The sequence below is a fragment of the Mytilus trossulus genome, chromosome 3, assembly GCF_036588685.1.
Source record: "Mytilus trossulus isolate FHL-02 chromosome 3, PNRI_Mtr1.1.1.hap1, whole genome shotgun sequence".
Classification (NCBI taxonomy): Eukaryota; Metazoa; Mollusca; class Bivalvia; order Mytilida; family Mytilidae; genus Mytilus; species Mytilus trossulus.
The window spans coordinates 28,670,224-28,689,649 of NC_086375.1; the positions used below are offsets into that span (position 1 = coordinate 28,670,224).

At 31.4% G+C, this 19,426-nt stretch overlaps 2 protein-coding genes across 12 annotated transcripts in view; one reads left to right on the forward strand and one right to left on the reverse strand.

Annotated features, from left to right (window-relative positions):
- The window catches only part of LOC134711167 (uncharacterized), a 431,307-nt gene that overhangs the window by 265,593 nt on the left and 146,288 nt on the right, over window positions 1-19,426 (reverse strand). The gene's annotated exons all lie outside the window — the stretch shown is intronic.
- The window catches only part of LOC134711166 (uncharacterized), a 76,188-nt gene that overhangs the window by 17,660 nt on the left and 39,102 nt on the right, over window positions 1-19,426 (forward strand). For all 3 annotated transcript variants that reach the window (XM_063571614.1, XM_063571616.1, XM_063571615.1), the window contains exons 19-36: window positions 344-460; window positions 1,077-1,213; window positions 2,177-2,309; window positions 3,067-3,183; window positions 4,479-4,925; window positions 5,891-5,998; window positions 6,996-7,237; window positions 9,017-9,312; window positions 10,081-10,376; window positions 10,866-11,068; window positions 11,611-11,800; window positions 12,559-12,852; window positions 13,885-13,995; window positions 14,591-14,835; window positions 15,770-16,074; window positions 16,892-17,187; window positions 17,473-17,675; window positions 18,496-18,685. In XM_063571614.1, coding sequence (XP_063427684.1) covers window positions 344-460; window positions 1,077-1,213; window positions 2,177-2,309; window positions 3,067-3,183; window positions 4,479-4,925; window positions 5,891-5,998; window positions 6,996-7,237; window positions 9,017-9,312; window positions 10,081-10,376; window positions 10,866-11,068; window positions 11,611-11,800; window positions 12,559-12,852; window positions 13,885-13,995; window positions 14,591-14,835; window positions 15,770-16,074; window positions 16,892-17,187; window positions 17,473-17,675; window positions 18,496-18,685 — 3,930 coding nt within the window. The remainder of the gene's footprint in view (window positions 1-343; window positions 461-1,076; window positions 1,214-2,176; window positions 2,310-3,066; window positions 3,184-4,478; window positions 4,926-5,890; window positions 5,999-6,995; window positions 7,238-9,016; window positions 9,313-10,080; window positions 10,377-10,865; window positions 11,069-11,610; window positions 11,801-12,558; window positions 12,853-13,884; window positions 13,996-14,590; window positions 14,836-15,769; window positions 16,075-16,891; window positions 17,188-17,472; window positions 17,676-18,495; window positions 18,686-19,426) is intronic.

Sequence of the window (19,426 nt, forward strand, 5' to 3'; positions counted from 1 at the left end):
TACAATTCGAGCTGAAATATTGCTTACCCATATATATGTAAATGTTGTTATAGATAAAGTTACATTTAACAATGTTAAACGTCTTTCTATTATTACTATCAATTACTCTTTTGTTTCAATCTTTAAAAGCTGATTTCCAGAAAAATACAAGATAGCATATCCGATTTACTTGATTTTCTCAAGATACGTTTTTTAAAGAGATGACTTATAAGGACTGGACGAAAAGGATTTTAGTCAAAGATTGTTTTCCAATACCAATTTATTTCATTATATCTACATCCCATGCATGACAATATCAGTAAATACAGTTGTTGATTATCTAGATATTTATATATTATTGCAGCCAAGACATCTAAGTGCAAGAACAAATGTCATAAGAAAGCGAAGTGTAGAAAAGGAAAATGCGTTTGTAAAGCTAAATACCAAGGCGACGGAGTAAGGTCTTGTAAGAAAGGCAAACGTATGTAGTTTTATTTTCTTTCAGTTTATCACTGTTTATAATTAAAATGCCAATGTAGAAAAATACTAACAACACCACAATGTCAGACAAATCAGAATCATAATATGTTTTTTTTCTGTTAACTGTTTTACAATATACTCCTTCAAAAGAAATGGTTAAAAACTCTTGAACACTTTTTCCGTATCACATTATAATTAACAAGTTTTCGAATCTTTAACTATCAAACAAACAAATATATCATTATATGTATCCATATGACCGAATCAGAACAGATGCAGTATTAGTATCAACGAGACAAAAATCCACAATAAACAAACTGAGGTCGATGAAAGCAGCTATATGTCCCCGTTTTGAGGATATCATTAAGTATTTTTTTTGGTACTTTTTGATTTCAAGGGATCAAAAATGTCATTATAATACCTGCTCCTTTGAAATTCGAATTGGTACGCAGACAGTCAAAATAAATAGTGTAACGTTGATCATCTATTATCGAATATTAACACGATGGTTTTCTTAAGATACCGTTGACAATATACACATTAAAGGAACAGCACTCACACCACATCTTCTTATATCTAGGAAACTGGGCAAAGCTTTTTTCTCCATTTTATTAAAGGATCAGCATATATTGGTTGCTATCAGGATCACAGCAAAAGAATATTACCTAAAGATGTACTAAAAGACAAAAGTATGACAGTTCAGAAATGCCGACAGTTTTGTGGTAAAAAAGGATTCAAGTACGCAGGTGTTGAGGTAGGTCAAGGAAAGATAGAGGCTTATGATCTTGAATATTTGAAATACGATTAATTCTTACTTAGTTGTTTAATCGTACTTCAAATTACCACACACATAAACACGGTCCTTTTTGCTGTAATGTATGCCGGATTTACACTCGTTTATGTTTATCTTTTTGTTTATTTAATTAAAAAGACCCATAACATTGTATCAATAAAGTTAGTTAATTTAAAAAGAAACTGACCGAGAAATATAACCTCCCTTAGGCCGGATGAGCAATCGCTCCTTTTTGCTGTATTGTATATCGGATTTAGACTCGTGAATGTTTATCTTATTTTTTATTTAAGTAAAGAGAACCACAAAATTGTATCAACAAAGTTATCTAATTTAAAAAGAAATTGACCCAGAAGTATTATCAACCTTAGGCCGGATGAGCGATCCTCATAATTAAGATCCACAAAAAAACGCTTTCGGGGTAGCAATGTACATGACTTCATATGTAAATCATAAGAAGGTAGAAGAACATAAACGTATGCAAATAGATATATCAATAGCATGGAATTCTGATCGACTGTCATAGATATAGGAAGATGAGATATGAGTGTCAATGAGAAAACTCTCCATCCAAGTCACAATATATAAAAGTAAACCATTATAGGTCAAGTTACGGTCTTCAACACGGAGCCTTAGCTCACACCAAATAGCAGGTTAGAGGTTTAACTATCTATAAATCAGGCTTAATTCACCATGTTCTACCTACTAATATGTATGTACCAAGTCAGGAATATAACAGTTGTTATTAATTCTTTTGATGTAATTAAGCTTTTGATTTTGTCATTTGATAAGTCTGTTTGGGATTTTTCCTTAATTTTGGTATTTTTATTATTAATCAATTTATTTTCATTACCTTATACATGTACACGAATGATCTATATTACTGAAAAAGTGATACTTATAATACAACTTATTAAACTTTTATAGTATGGGATCGAATGCTTTTGTGGCGATGCTTTACGAAAGGTCAAAAAAAGAAAAGAAAGTGATTGCAAAACGCCATGCTCAGGAAATAAACAGCAGATTTGTGGAGGTACATGGAGGATCTCTATTTATAAAGGTACAATGTTGTTGGTATATAGTTGCATTTCCTCTGAACCACCCATTACTATACTATTATTATGAGGGTATCATCTTCATTTATTTGAAAAGTTGAGATTGGCGAATGAGATGTTCCAAGTTCACTTAATGTCTCTGCTTTTTTAAGGATAACAAACAAATGCGTCTGTTGTTTAAAAAGAGGTTAGAAATTTGCAAATTAAATGGCGTCAATAACGGATTTATGATTAAATATATAACATGAATATTCCAAATGATGCTTAAAGCCTAATTTTAAGTCTAAATATCAATTGAGATATTTTCCATTTACAATTCGAGCAGAAAATGGGTTGCTTACTCATGTATATGTAAATGTTGTTATAAATAAAGTTACAATTAACTATTTTAAAAGCTTTCGCCATACTTATCAATTACTTTTCTTTTTTCAACCTTTAAAAGCTGAGTTCCACAAAAATACAATGTGGCATATTTGATTTTCTTAATTTTCTCAAGATATGTTTTTAAAGAATTGACTAATAAGGACTGGACGAAAAGAAATTTAATCATAGATTTTTTTCCAATATCAATTTATGTCATTATGGGTTAAATTGAAATCATATTTGAAGCAACCCATCAATATTGTTTGTATTTGTGAGTTTTTCAAGCAAGATCAATAAATAGGTTTGTTTCACCAGGCCTAAAAGTATCTGCATCCCATGCATGACAATATCAGTAAATACAGTTGTTGATTATTAAGATAGTTATATATATAATTGCAGCTCAGACATCTAAGTGCAGAAACAAATGCCATAAGAAAGCGAAGTGTAGAAAAGGAAAATGCGTTTGTAAAGCGAAATACCAAGGCGACGGAGTTAAATCTTGTAAAAAAGTCAAACGTGAGTATTATTATTTTTTTTTGTAAACAAGGCAAATACAATTAATAAATAAATCATATTTTCAACACCTGAGTATTAGTTAAAACATATCCAAGTAATTTAGTGTAAATGATTCGTAAACAAATTGAGAAAATAAGGACCTTGTGCACTGTCAAACTATAATTATCTACAGTATGAAGAACCGTAAAATTTCGTTTATTTCTGTATTGAAATACATACAATTTATATTGCGTTTTATGACAACATACAAAAAATCAATATCAGTAGCAATAAAACAATCTCCAGAGATCTTCTTCAGGCAAAGTTAACCTTAGATGGATTTGGCCCTTTTTTATGTCCTTTTTAGTTATATAGGTCTCGATCTGTTTGAGTCTCATACATCATTTGCTTTCAAATTTTCGGCTTTGAACGTTCCTAAAAAGTTAAATCGAGAAAAGCTCTTGGGACCCATGACATTTTAAACGTGTTTTCATTTTAAATTACAGTAATTTTTTTTAATTAAGCATGCTGTGTCTCTGTTTAGAAAAAAAGTTTCAGTATATATGAATGCTAAAAAAAAAGTAAAATCACAAAAATACTGAACTCAGATGAAAATCAAATCGAAAAGTCCGTAAAGAAAAACAAAAATGTGATATAAAATATTTATGGAAAATTGTGTAACACATTTCAATATACTAGTATATTATCCTTGTCAACCTTTTTCAAAAATAGTCAGATGTCTTTTATAATGCAATCCCTCACTGTTCATTGATATTTATTTATTCATTTCATTGTCAAAAGAGTGTCTTTGTTATCACCTTGTATGACCTTTTGAAGAAAAGTTTTGGATACGGGACGAGATATTTTACCCTGTATTGTAGGAAAACATTTGAAAAAAGTTTCTGAATCTTACATGACTGCATTCTTAATGATGCAATTTCTTAAGATAATGGATCTTATCGTTTAACATTTACAAAGTACAACTAATATTGTGATTTTGAATTAATTTCAAATGTACGGCGTTATCTGTTTGTTTTCCTATATGATGACCTTTGATTTGTAACTATAAACGTAGTAATTATATCACTCAAATTTACTTTTATATTATAATCGCCCAAATCTCATAAATCTGAATGACCGTATTGTCATACATATTTTATTGTATCAAGCGAAAATGTATGCGCTAATTCTAATGTCATGCTAGTTTTGGGTTCAAGAGTTGATGGGTGTTGAACATGTGTTGCTTCGCGTAAAAAAATATTTCTAGCTATTTTTATAGAACTATGTCATGCAATGTTGTACGTAAATATTTCTAGGTTGTCGATCGGCAAAGAAAATCCGAACGCCAAACGAGTATAAATACAAACTACTCTCAGATTATGGCATCAGGGTAGATAATCCTGACAGTTATACTATCAAGTTCAAAGTGAGGGCTAAAAACGATGCACATTTAGCCTTAATGTCTTCCAATAATGAGAAGGATCCATTGTATGAGTTAGTACTAGGTGGTTGGGGTAACTCAAAGTCAGTAGTCCGTGACAAGAAACAAGGCCGAAGCTTATCGGAATATAAGGGAAAAGTGCTTCGTTCAAATAAATTGCAAACATTCAAGGTTATATGGAATAAAGGTAAAATCAGAGTAGAGAACAGACGTGGAAAGAAAATCATGCAGTGGACAGATACTTCTAATCCATTACAAATAAGAAATATTGGAATATCTACAGGCTGGGGAGCAACTGGAATATGGTCATTTCCATGTAAAGGTAAATATCTGATTTCTGTTTAATATTTGTCATAAAAATATTTTCTCTCAAGGAAACATGATCTCGTTTGTTCGTGGCTAGTTTTTTTTTCCATAAATTGTCTGCTTAGAAACACATTTGTAAAATTCAGGTAATATGATATAAAAGAGTCTGAATTTACTTGATAAAGGGTAACTGTTGACAAGTATGGTCTTTAGTTTTCTTTGTAGTGTTTTAAAGATTTGAATGTCGTTTGTTTGTAGGGAGCATGTTTTTTTTTCGATTTTTCGTTTTGAAAAATAATGGAAGAATTGTTTTATGGCTGTAACATATTTCAGCATCTCTTTTAAATTCATTTTAGGAATGCAAAATATTTTCACTTCTGCCTGACTTTTGCAACAAGAAAGTCATCTCATTAGGACGTCTATTCTTACTAAAACATTATTCTGAAAAGACTAACGGAAAAGTTCTTCGACTGTATTTTACTCGCTACTATATTATGAAATAAATTGTTCACGACATCGCTTAATAAAACTATTCACTCTATTTAATAATTCACACGTATCCTTAATGATATATTCTTCAATTAAACTAAGTCCTATTACGGGACTATATACATGATATAGGTGAGACTGCAACGAGGCAGAGTTCATTCGTAAAACCTGTGATATTTCTTTTTTCCCTTAAATTCAAATATCGTGGATGATCAGTACGGCCATCAACAATAAACATAATGTATACTCTTCTTGATATTGATGGGACATTCCAGTTTAATTTCTGAATGTTAACACCAATTTCTTACTATGATGGCTTTTGATGGACGACGTAATGTAATTATAGATAAATAAAAAAAGAAGATGTGGTATGATTGCCAATGAGACAACTGTCCACAAGAGACCATAATGACACAGACATTAACAACTATAGATCACCGTACGGCCTTCAACAATGAACAAAGCTAAATAACGCTTTATTCGTCTTTGCAGGTAAACCAGGTAGTTGTAAGGGAAAATGTCACAAAAATGGTAAATGCAAGAAAGGACGATGTAGATGTAAAAGAGGATACACAGGAGATGGCATTAACGTTTGTTCCAGTAAGTAAAGTTTACTTATATGACAAAAGGGCATCATGCTACAGCCGATTGCAATGAGTGTGTAGGTATATCTAATACCTGTGATTAGTTTGCTAGCTAGCTGAACAGTGAAGTCATTGTTAGGCACGATAAACCACCCTCTTTTAAGAGTAGACTAGTCCGACAGATAAACAATCTACCTGTCTGTATGACTAGACGTTTTCAAATTGAGGTTAGTATACTTTACCTAATAATGACTTATAATGAAGATATAAGTTATACCTACACTCTCAATGCAATCAGCTGTAAGTGTATATCAGTTGAAGACATTTTGAATTCCAAAAAACAAAATTTATTCACATCTGAGGATGACAATTTCACTATAGTGGACTTACGGGTACTGATGGTGTATTTAATGCATAATAGTTCAAATCATATAAGACTTTAACCGAAGGTAGTGAGATTTAAAAAGAAAGAAAGAAAGTTAAGCATGTTAAAAAGAAATCAGAAAATGGGATATAAATGCCAACGAGACAACTCACAATATGTAAATATCCAAAATTCATAGATCAAGGTTAATGTCTTCATTTTGGTAGACAATTTTAATCGTTATCAGAGAATAATAAAACATTGTTCAAAGAGATGAAAATACATACATGTACCATATATACATTATTAATAGAAAATAGTATCTAGTAGATAATGTGCATGTTCATGTAACGGTTACATTGACTAGTTTTAGTTAAATTGTCATATAGTTATTAACGACAATTTGTTAAAACGTGATTCTAACACCTGTTTGATAATTTGTTGATTTTTTTTCTTTATTACCTTGAACTTTACAGGTCATCGGTGTCAATATAAATGTTCATAGCAAGCAAGTAGACAGACGGAGAATTTTCATGTAATAATGTCTCTGATTTTAAATGCAGTACACATATTTTTTCCTAAATTGGTTAGCTGTTTGATTTGTTGTTTCGTTTAATATTGATATGTTATGTATATAATTTATCACCAGAAAGCTGTACATGTTCAGCGAGCGGCGATCCACATTACAGATCATTTGACGGACAAATGATACATTTCATGGGAACATGTAAATATACCTTGTCCCAATATGTAAATCCAAAAAGTACATGCAGATTCCATGTTCAAGTCAGGAATGAAAACAGAGGAAACAAACGTGTCTCATACACAAGATCTGTTCATGTAGTCGTCAGAAACACAAAGATTGACTTGTTGAAGAATAAAGTTGTCAAGGTGATATCTTATTATTCATTATGCATTTAAGAAAACATTGCACATGAGTTAGATAAGTACGCCTCCAAAAGGAAACAGAAATGACAATGTTTAACTAACAACGTAATGGAAAAAAGCCTACCAAAGACAACTAAAAGACAAACAAGTTAACACATTACTATTAGCATTGCCTGCATTACTTGTTTATCACTTCCTCACGATTACCACTGGTTTTTGGATAGGCTTGTGTTGTTAAGTCTTTAGATTTCTACGTTGTGCTGTATAAACTGTTGTTTTGCCATGACAAAATCACTTTGGTATCTTTCAACTCTTTTTCATACATTTTTACAAGACACAAATAGGCCGGATTAAAACGATTCTGATTCGATAGAAATAGGGCTGTTTGTCTTTTTTCATGAATGTTTGTTAGTTGTTATTTCCGTTGAACTAGCTGTCAATAACTGCAAGAACTCATATATTTGTACGTATTGTCTTTTTTATTCGGAGGATGTACGGATTTTTATTATAGTTGAAGACAGTTAAGTTACAGATAGGTGCATTAATGTTATCTGGTTTTTGGTTGATAGTTGTTTTTTTCATTCCACATCTTATTTTATTTTAACTTAGATGCATCGAAAATTATTTGTCTAGAACTCGAGGCATCTGAGAATCGTTCATAATCAAAACCTTTTACAAAACAGAGACGCGTAAAAAAGAGGCAGAATATGCAAAGGGGTTACTCAAACCTATAAGTGGACGTAACCAGACAATGCAAAGGCAAAACAAGCCACAACAAACAATTAAAACCAAAAACACATAGATTAAGAAACATGACCTCCACTATAAACAGGGGATGGAACCAGATGCTCCTGTAATTCATACAAATACAAATTGGTAAAAAAATATTGCTCGATGATATGACTTTTACTCGAAATTGCGCCGTTAAAACTGACAACATGATAATCATAAATTTATCATGAAACCCTTGGTCCAGAAGCCTCTCTGTGGTCAGTAACCCTTTATCGAGTAAAGAATGATAGGAATCATTAGCTATTGAAAATCGGTATATATTCTGACATTTTGCGTTATCGGTATGTAGCTACATAGAATTAAAAGCCTAAATTTGAAACACTAAAACTATCCCGTTTGTCTCAAAATTATTAAAATCAGTCAGCTACTGAAGGTGTAAAATTGTTAGATGTAAATATTCAAAAATGAAAACACATAAGAGATCGATGAAATAAGTTCGGGCAATTTCAGTATAATTGACCTCAAAAAGGTAACAAAAGTAATTTCTATTGTTTTTGAATTATCATTGATATTGTCATAGGTATGAACTAACTGTTTACCAAACTTTTGAATTTTGGAATACTAAGGCTTTTCTACATTAGGAATAGATAACCTTAGCTGTATTTGGCAAAACGTTTAGGAATTTTGGTTTTCAATGCAGTTCAATTTCGTACTTATGTGGCCTTTTTAACTTTTTTGAATTCGAGCGTCACTGATAAATCTTTTGTAGACGAAACGCGCGTCTGGCGTATGGCGTATATACAAAGTTTATTGATGGAATCTATTATGAGTTTATTTACTTTGTAAAAATGAAAACCTCAACAAGAATGAATATACATTTTTGTTATATCACTAATGCATATGTTGTTTTATGGTTTACAATACATCAAAACAGGACTGAACTAGAACAAAACCACACAAACAGCTGTTATCATTCCTTTAATATATAACATAGTTCTATAATCAAATACAAATATTAGTCAATTTTTACGTTGTTTTGATGATTTGCAGGTGGATGGAGTTAAAAGATATCTACCATATAAAACTGGATATTTCAGTATCATAAAATCAGGACGTTACGTAAGACTGAAAACTACATGTAACGTCATTATTACATGGGACGGGAGAAGTGCAGCAACCATATCGGTACCAAGTCATTTTAGCCAGAATTTAATTGGCTTGTGTGGGAATTGTAATGGTATTAAAGATGATTTTAGGACAAAAGATGGTTTGGATGTGCGCACACAACGGGACAAGTTTACCCTTATTGGTGAAAGTTACATGATTATAGAGGGCAATGGTGAAAAGTAAGTGTACAAGTCTTACATTCATACATAAAGGAGATTTTGGGTAAAATCACTACATGTAGCAATCTAGGAAAAACATTTCAAAAATCGGAACTTAACACAATAGCACGAATCAATAATGAATATCTACAAAGAAATATAAGGCTAACACCGCTGTTGGCCATAATACATAATGTTCGAACAAACGTTTTCCATACATATATATATATAACCTTTATAAATGCCTAATTGGTAGTAGAATGTGTGTTCCCAATGACACAAGAATACATGTAGACTAGATGAGACGAGATTTAAAAACATTTTGCTTCATCAAATGATTTTTCTTCGTTTTTTCTCTCTGTTTTTTTCTCTTGTCTATTGTTTGCCATATTATTTCGTCATTGGCGAATATGCAATTGTGTATTACATGAATATTGAAAATATTGATAGGATGTAGTGTATTATACGCTATTTTCTATGTAAGTAATGGATTTGGCTAGCTATAAAACTAGGAATTTCCAAAATTGTCTACATAAAGAAATGCCTGTACCAATTCAGGAATATGACAGTTGTTTTCAATGTGTTTAATGAGTTTGAACTTTGATTTTTTTCATTCGTTTGATTGGTTTGACCTTTGATTTTTCTGTTGGATAATGTTTTTTTTTTAAGTTTGATATTTTTTATTTAACTTCTTTTTGTATAGATATTTATTCATTGATTTCTTTTTTTATAAATTATAAAAAACTCTTATAAGTTTGTGTTTATGCCGACTTGTGTTTTTCAATTTAGGTGTGGTGTGTCAGCCCCACCGGATCCTTGTACGCCAACACTGAGAAACAAAGCAACAAGAAACACCGTATGTGGGCGGTTAAACCCAGCTAACTCTAGGAGCCCATTTAGAGATTGCTCACAAGAAGACATGGCATTAGTTCAAGATATTTATGACAGTTGCATATATGACTATTGTGCATATAGTGACCAACCAGACATATTAAATACAGTTGTTTGTGAAGCTGCTGAAGGCCTTGAAGAAAGATGTGAAAACATGGGTTTTGATATATCATGGAGAACAACAAAATTTTGTCGTGAGTATGCTATTCAAACATTTTAATCAAGTGTATACGTAAAATGAAAAACAATGTTGTCAGAATTAACTGTAAAAGGTGGTACAGATCTCTCTACAAATCACTTTTTATTCTGCGGAACGATTAAGCTTGTCAATGATAAAAATAAGTGTTTGTCACATTGATGTATATCCAATAAAATTTCTCCGATAAAGTGTTTTTTTGTTGTTTTTTTGGTCAGAGGGTCGCAGTGATTTTTTGTTCAAAACTTGATGAAAAGCGAACCAACCAAATTAATTTTAATCAAGATGTTTTGTACACCATCTGATTCTTATGATTTCAGAGACCCAAGACGCTAAACATTGCTTCTACACTAAAATATCATTAACGTTCAATTTTTAAATTTGTGCAAAATAAACCTATACATTTTATTTTTTAATACATAATAATCCGGCATGCATGATGTTATTTCTGAATATGCGACCGACTACCTTTATTTGTTTTAAATAGCTTTTACATGTGAAGACAAAATGGAATACAGTAGCTCTGTAAGTGGATGCCCAGCCACATGCGTAGATTTAGATGCCCCCAAAACATGCAAACTACCACCATCAGAAGGATGTCAGTGTAAAAAGGGATTTGTACTCAGTGACAACACATGTATACCAAAAGCTCAGTGCGGTTGTAGGCTACCTACCGGTGACTACTATCCTGTAAGTTGATTAATTTTATAACGCATAAAATATATAAAGCTGATATTTTTTTTTTGGGGGGGGGGATAAATACTCATCAGACTGATAACTATAACCGAACAAGAAGAATTTACGAACCTAAATAGCGTGCTAAATAAGGCTTGCACAGTTCATGTCTTAATGGTTTTGAATTTTCAACATTTTAAATGAGATATTTTTATAAAACATAATATTTTTAACTTTAATATTGTTTAAATGGAAAGACTTGTTACTTTCATTTCGGTATGGAATGCCATTATTTATACAGCCTAATTTAGTAGTTATGATTGAACATTTACTAAGTACAGCCTAATTTAGTAGTTATGATTGAACATGTACTAAGTACACAATTTCATCTATCGCGTAAAACATAGGACTTGGATATAAAAAAAACTTAAATATGACTTTCTTTTTTATTTCTTAATTGAAATTCTAAACTCATTAGAGTGTTCGATATATCAATTTTCGGTTTCGTTTGAAAATTGAAATGCATGAACCTAATATTTTCTACTTTTTGCAATCAGATTAATACAGAAATTACATCTAGAGATTGTCGGACGGTGTCCAAATGCGTTGCTAAAAACGGTAACGCAAAAATGCAAGTCATCAGACGACAAAGATGTCACAGGAATGCACAATGTAAACTACTCAATGGCGTTTATGATTGCGCTTGCGAAGAAGGTTTCAAAGGAGATGGAATAAAAAAATGCAAAGGTACAGCTGTTTTATAAGTTTTAATAAACTTGTTAAAACACGGGTTGGGAAACTTATCCTCAACATCATCAACATAAACAAATTATATTATTTTTATTTTAGTCTAAAAAACAATGATAGAATTTGTTCATACTTTGCCAAAACGTAGTATCTATTGATATAAGGTCAAAAATATATTCAAAATGGTAGGTCACCATGCATTTTCTCAAGTACAGGTTGTGACAAAATGACAAATGTTGTGTGGATTATACTGGAGAAAACACCGTTTTGTGATTAGAAACTAAAAAAAATGATAGAATAGTAAAATAAATTAGGAAAAGATAACTTTCAGACAATGCTTTGAGAATATAAAAAGAAAAGATAGGGTCACAGTCCGTTTTTTACGGCTAAAATACAAAATGGGAAAATCCGTGTAGATTCCTTCAAAAAATGCACTGTTTTAGAGTTACCTCCCCTTAAAATGCCAGTTTAAAAACATTTAAAAAAAAATTAAAAAATGATCTACACTTGTAAAAATATAAATATGTATAAGTTATATTCTTATAATGAAAATTCATATTAGATATATCTGCATTCCTCAATCATATTTTGCTAACTTGATAGAAAATCTTGAACTTAGATTCTCTGTTTTTTACTATTCAGGACTGCGAAAGACACCACTTTAATCATGTAAATTATTTATTAAAAATACAATTAACAAACAATTATTGTGATTTATACTTTGTAGATTTAAATAATAAAAATATCTGTTTTCAAAGGGAAGCCAGAAACTGGTATAGAGAAAGTAATATGCGAGGGTTTAAAAGGTAGTATATCATGTCCAAGGAAGAAAACGATACGAATTGTAGAGGCAACATATGGGAGAACTGACATGAGCACATGTAAAGACCCAAGAGTAAAAACGACATCATGTTCATCTAACAAACCATTACCTATAATAAGAAAGAATTGTGATGGAATAAAATCATGCATGATCTCAGCAAATAACGGCTTGTACGGCGATCCTTGTGGTGGAACATACAAATACGTTACTGTTCGATACGTCTGCGAAGGTATTTCTTAAACTGTTTAGAATGGATAAAGTCAAATTTATCATGTTTATTTGGCAATTTGCTTCATATGTTGTGATATGTTTATTTATTTCAGTTTGTGTTCATACAAAAACTGGCAAAAGATACTAGGGTTACATTTATAACTCAAAAGACAGCCAAAAACCAAAAATATTATGTTTTGATAAACTTTTGGCAAACTTTTAAACTTTATTTAAATCTAATAAAAAAATAATAAAAAAAAGCAATGTAAATATATTGAAATCGGTTATTGATTACTTTTTACTTAAACTAGCTTTAAAATAATCATCTATGAAAATGAGAAGTGATTAGTAATAATGAAAAGAACATAGAATACGATCATCTGTTGATACCATAATTTAGATGTTTAACAGTAGCTGAGTATTGAAGGTTTATACTAAGGTGTAAAAATAATGTTTCCTGACTGAATTCTATAGAAAGATAAGAGTTTTGATAGGAAAAAGTAAAATCACAAAAATACTGAACTCAGAGGAAAATCAATTTGGAAAGTCCATAATCACATGGCAAAATCAAAAAAACAAAACGCATCAAAAACGAATGGACAAGAACTGTCATATTCCTGACTTGGTACAGGCATTTTCAAATGTAGAAATTATCTTTTTCGATAAAAGTAAAAAATACTAGGGAATATACATACAACGTCGAATATTTGAAAAAAATATATGAATAAAATGTTTACTCTTATCATTAGTTATTATCAGTTATTACTTTCAATATACATGTAAATTAATTTCAGAAGTATTAAAGACGTTATAAATGGATTCATTTATTTTCGTGGGTACCAATTTTCGTGGTTTGAGGAAAATTTACATATTCGTGGATATTTAATTTCATGGTTTTGGCAAAGTCTACACTCATTCCTTTAGCAAATTTGTTATTCGTTGAACATTTGAATTCGTGGTTCTCCTGTATCCTCGAAATCCACGAAAATTGGTACCCAACAAATATTAATGAATCCACTAAGCTACTGAAAAGTAATTATGTTTTCAATAGCAACAGGACCAAAATGTGGATCTAGTGTTTGTCATCCAGATGCCAAATGTCAGAGAGGTCGATGTGTATGCAGAAAAGGATTTGTCGGAGACGGTGTAAATAGCTGCACAGGTATACAGTTTATCATTTTATATATTTAGTAGAACAGATAGTCAAGGAAAGAAAGTGGTAAATCATTCATACTTTTTTTATGGCGTTAAATATAAAAAAGGTCGAGAACTGCATATAAATACATCATTGTATTGTAAAAAAACAGAAATTAAAAATGCGGTAATAGATCAATCTTTTTGGATATTAAAAAAAAATAAAATGGTGAGAAGACAAACAAATTGAGGAACGTTCATATTTTCAGAACTCGTTAAAAGGCATACATTTAGAATACCGTAAACACAAATTGCCAATGCGTTGGTGCCATGATTTAAATTATATAGATTTATAATGATTGGTGTGATTATGAATATTGCACTTGAATTTATATCAAGGCATAGCTCATGCATGTATCATAACCTTTTTAGTAAAAGCATGATATCTTAATGAACTTATAAACGCAAGTAAACGAAAAAAAGGGGAAAAAATACAATGTACGATCATACCGAAAACTTATTTACAATGAAGTAACATGTTTTCTGGTATGGTATTAATTATAAGGTAATGAAACAACAACAGAATAACTTTGAACGTTTTGTTTTTGACTATTTGACTACAGGAACCTGTACCTGTATTGCTAGTGGAGATCCACATTATAAGAGTTTTGATGGACAAGTCATTCACTTTATGGGAATATGTTCTTATACCATGGTCAAATCAACATCCCATGATAAATGTGGTGGTTTTGAAGTTCAAGTGCAGAATGAACACCGTGGTGCAAACACAAAAGTCTCATATACACAATATGTTTTGGTCAAGTTAGCAGATGCTACAATTCGGCTAGATAAAAAGAACGTCGTATTTGTGAGTAACTGATTTTTTTAAGGAAATAAAAATCGGTTTACTTTAAATGTTCTAACAGGTTATATAAGTCACAATCTGTCTTTTCGATCATGGAACTTAATAAACTCATCATAGATACCAGGACTAAATTTTGTATATACGCCAGATGCGCGTTTCGTCTACAAATGACTGATCAGTGACGCTCGTATCCAAAATGTTAAAAGGCCAAATAAACAACGAAGTTGAAGAGCATTGAGGACCAAAATACATAAACGTGTTGCCAAATACAGCTAAGGCAATATATGCCTTGGGTAGAAAAGCCTTTATAATTAAAAATGCAAAATTTTATAAACAGTTAATTTATGAATATAACCATATCAATGATAATTCATGTCAGCACAAAAAGTGCTGACTACTTGGGTTGTGATACCCTCGGGGAACTAAATCTCCACCAGCAATGGCATCGACCCAGTGATTGTAAATAAACTCTTCATAGAAACCAGGACTACATTTTGTATATACGCCAGACGCGCGTTATGTCTACAAAAGACTCATCAGTGACGATCGAATCCAAAAGGTTAAAAAGACCAACTAAACAACGAAGGTGAAAAGCATTGAGGACCAAAATACCTAAATATAGATAATATGATTGGGATTGTTAAGTGTTGATTTTCAGATACATGCATAAAGGCAACAGTAGTATACCGCTGTTCGAAAGTCATAAATCGTTTGAGAAAAAACAAATTCGGGAATAAGAGGAAAAGGACGACACAACAAACACATTTGGGGTTTATATGTGATCAATATAATACTGAGATTTATACTGGTGGCTCTTCATTGATCTCATTCGAATGTGATTTGTTGGTACATGTAAATGATTCCTTCGTTGTTTTTAGTTGATATTTTTTTGCTTATCATATTTTTATAATGTTATAATGTTTCTATTTATTAATAGGTTAATGACGTTCAAGTTTATACTCCATACTCTGGTACAAACTTTGAAATTACGACTTCTGGTAGATATGTACGGCTGCAAACAAAATGTAACATGTTGATTACATGGAATGGTGCCGGTACCGTGGCAGTATCTGTTCCAAATAGTTATTCGGGAATTGTCTCTGGTCTTTGTGGTGATTGCAACGGTAAGAAAGACGATTTCAGAACAGCAACTGGCGAGGATGTTAGTCTCAAGAAAGACAAATTCGAACTAATCGGACAAAGCTATACGGTACCAGGAATCTTTGAAACAAAGGATAAGAAGTAAGTCAATTCCATAGTAACAATTTCACCTTTATTTGGCAAAGTGCCTTATACTGGTGTAATTGCAACTTATCCATTTTATAAAAACTCAATATTAATTTATATTCTTTTTTGTCTATTAGAATGGTAAAACATCAAAAATACACTTTATTACTAGGGATTGATATGATAAGAAGAGAGCAAAAAAGTTAAACTTGGAACTGACAATGCAATGTTAAAACATTAGAAGCTAAAAAAGAACAAACAATACTATAAATAACATAGCACGGAAGAAAAAAGACATTCTGGCCAGGCTAATCTTAACTTCTATGTATACTACAATGACATGTAGCTATGTGGTTTTAGTAGGAATTATATATCTTCCTTGTCATTTTCTTATATACCCTTTTGTCGTTTTAAGGATGTACTAAAGCAAAACTAAATAAACAGATTCTATAAGCCAGAAGAGGTCTGGTTAAGGAAAAAAAACTAAGAATATTGATTGATTATTGGGCTCCTTTTCGAGACATTTGATTAAAAATGTGACAAAAGGCAGGCTCAGACTTGAACATTATACTATGGTTAATGACCTTTTATGACCTATTGAAGTCTTATATGCTGAGGAAATATGTTATGGGACCAAATGGGGAAAAAAAGCTTTCTCTGTATCGCAGGAAAAAACATGGAGTGCGAACATCTGAAAACAAATTCCAAAAACCTAAAACAAGTACGGGTACTTGAAAGTTGATTTAATTTTTTTTTCTATTATATTAAATCAAAATGAGAGTTAATCATGTTACTACTATTTTAACTAATGAGTGATCGAATGCTATTGCAGGTGCGTTGTTGGTCCTGTACCAGAAGATCCATGTTCTGCAGAAGAGTCTAAAATATCTGCTAGCGACAAATACTGTGGTTTATTGAATCCTAAAAATTACAAAAGTCCATTCATGTCTTGTGCGAAAAAAGATATGGATATGGCTAACGATTTATATGAATCCTGTTTATATGATTACTGTAGTCTAGCAGGATCACCGGAACTAGAACGATTCATTTGTGAATCTTTGGAGGGTTACTCAGAACAATGCGAAGATATGGGATTATCAATAACTTGGCGAAGAAAAGATTTTTGTAGTATGTATATGATTAGCTCATACTTTAATACTATGTTCGTTCCTTGATCTCAATATCCGGGTTATTAATTCGATAGGTGATATATTTTTTAATGAATTTACAAAAAAAGAACTGAAAGTTTATTTTCTTTTAGAAATTAACGGCTTAATATAACGCCCATATGAACTTTTATAAGTTATGCCAGTCAGTGTGCAATTGTCTTATGATAAAATAAAATATAGATTCGAAAATGCCTGAATTTATATGGAACATTAAAATACATTTGTACCGATTTTCCATTTTTAGCACTCACATGTCCAGAGAATATGGAATATAGTACTTCTGGCAGTGGATGTCCAGCAACGTGTGTTGACCCTGATGCTCCACTTACATGCAGATTACCAAATACTGAAGGCTGTCAATGTAAAGCAGGATTTATTCTTAGTGGAAATGAATGTGTGCCCAAAGAAAAATGTGGGTGTCGAGGACCAGAGGGAGAATACTATCCCGTATGTAAACATATATGTATAAACATTGTTTCTCGTACTATGAACAACAACATTAGTTATTTTGTAAATAATGTTTTCATTCTCCATTAATACTGTATACCTTACAACAAAATTATTTTCTTTAACCTGAGTGTGTACCTTATTCTATTTGGCAACAATTTTATTTGTTCAAAGTTATGGTTGACTTTCTAGAATAATTGAAAATATCATAGCAATATACTACTGTTGCTTAATTTATTCATCTCTTACCTAATTGATTGTGTATTTAAATTTTGTCATACATCAATTTTATTCGTTTAGAGTAGATTCACTTGTGATACACAACTTGTAATAATGAACAATTATTGGTGAAAGTACGGCCTTAAACGTAAAGCATTGTCAAGTAATTAAAGGCTCCAAAATTACTAGTTTAAACATTTAAAACAGAAAAATGAACGGTTGAATCTGTTAAAACTGAGACAACTCTCCATCCAAATATATACATGTATGTGTGTTCTTGCATAATGTTGATAACTATTTTAAGTAGGTCAAAGGCAGATCTATAGATGTCCTTAGCATCAAAACATGAGTTAGATTCAAAACCGTAACATTCTTATTATGACTCAGTCCGCACACATGTAGCTATGACTTTGACGCTAGTTCTGATTGTATCTTTTGACGAAGCTGTCTTATATGAATATACTCAACATTTTGTAAAAATTCAGAAATGCGTCTAAGTTTTGAAAAGCAAAATATTGTTACGATTAGAGTAATAAATAATTATCTTTCCATTCATTCAGATTTTCTTGTAGTCCATTGATTTGATCTTTTTTTTTCTCAGCTTGGAAAGCAATTAACTTCATCAGACTGCACTATTGTAACCAAGTGTTCCAGTGAAAACGGGAAACTGACTATGACAATTGTTAAAAATCAACTTTGTCATCACAATGCTAAGTGTCGTCTTAGAAGAGGCCAATATAGATGTATCTGTAAAAGGAAATTCAAGGGTAATGGTGTGGATGTATGTACTCGTAAGTATATTAACATTTTGAGTTTGCTATTTTTAAGGGGCCATCTTAATCCGGTGCGATATTCTCACTATGTCTAAAATATATTGTTTGCCTTCGTCTGTTTTTTTTTGCTCTTTGGACGAGTTGTTGACACCTTTTCCCGTTTCATTCCCAATTTCATCAATTTTTTTTTTGCTGATTTTGTCCTGTACTGCTGCCCAGACAAAAAATGTGACAGTGACAATACCTTTTTCAAAATTAGTTCGTTATTCCCCTAGAACTTACTCATCAACAGCTGACTTTAACTTTACACGGTTATGATTGTTTTGCATTGAACATGAGATTTTACTCCTTCATGCAAATAACTGATCATAGATAACATAATTTCATCTCCAAAAGACATATCAGTGATATTCGAAAAAAAAAGGCAAAAAGGCAAAATAAAGCACTAAGTTAAAGAATACATTGTATTTAGGACCATCATTTTCCATAAAGGTTTCCAAATACGGCTAAGGTAATCTATTACTGAGGTAGGATAGCAAAAATTGTTTTATGAGAAATTTGTCTACTCTTTAAGATCCTACCCGTTCTACGTATTTATACATTTCTGATTTTTAAATGATTATTTCGAGCGTTCCTGATATGTATACATTTTGAAACCCACTTTTGACGCACACAATGTATGAAACGTTGATTCCTTTTACCAGTACATATCATTACTTATCACTAAAAGATTTTTAAAAGTAGCTTTTTAATTTTCTT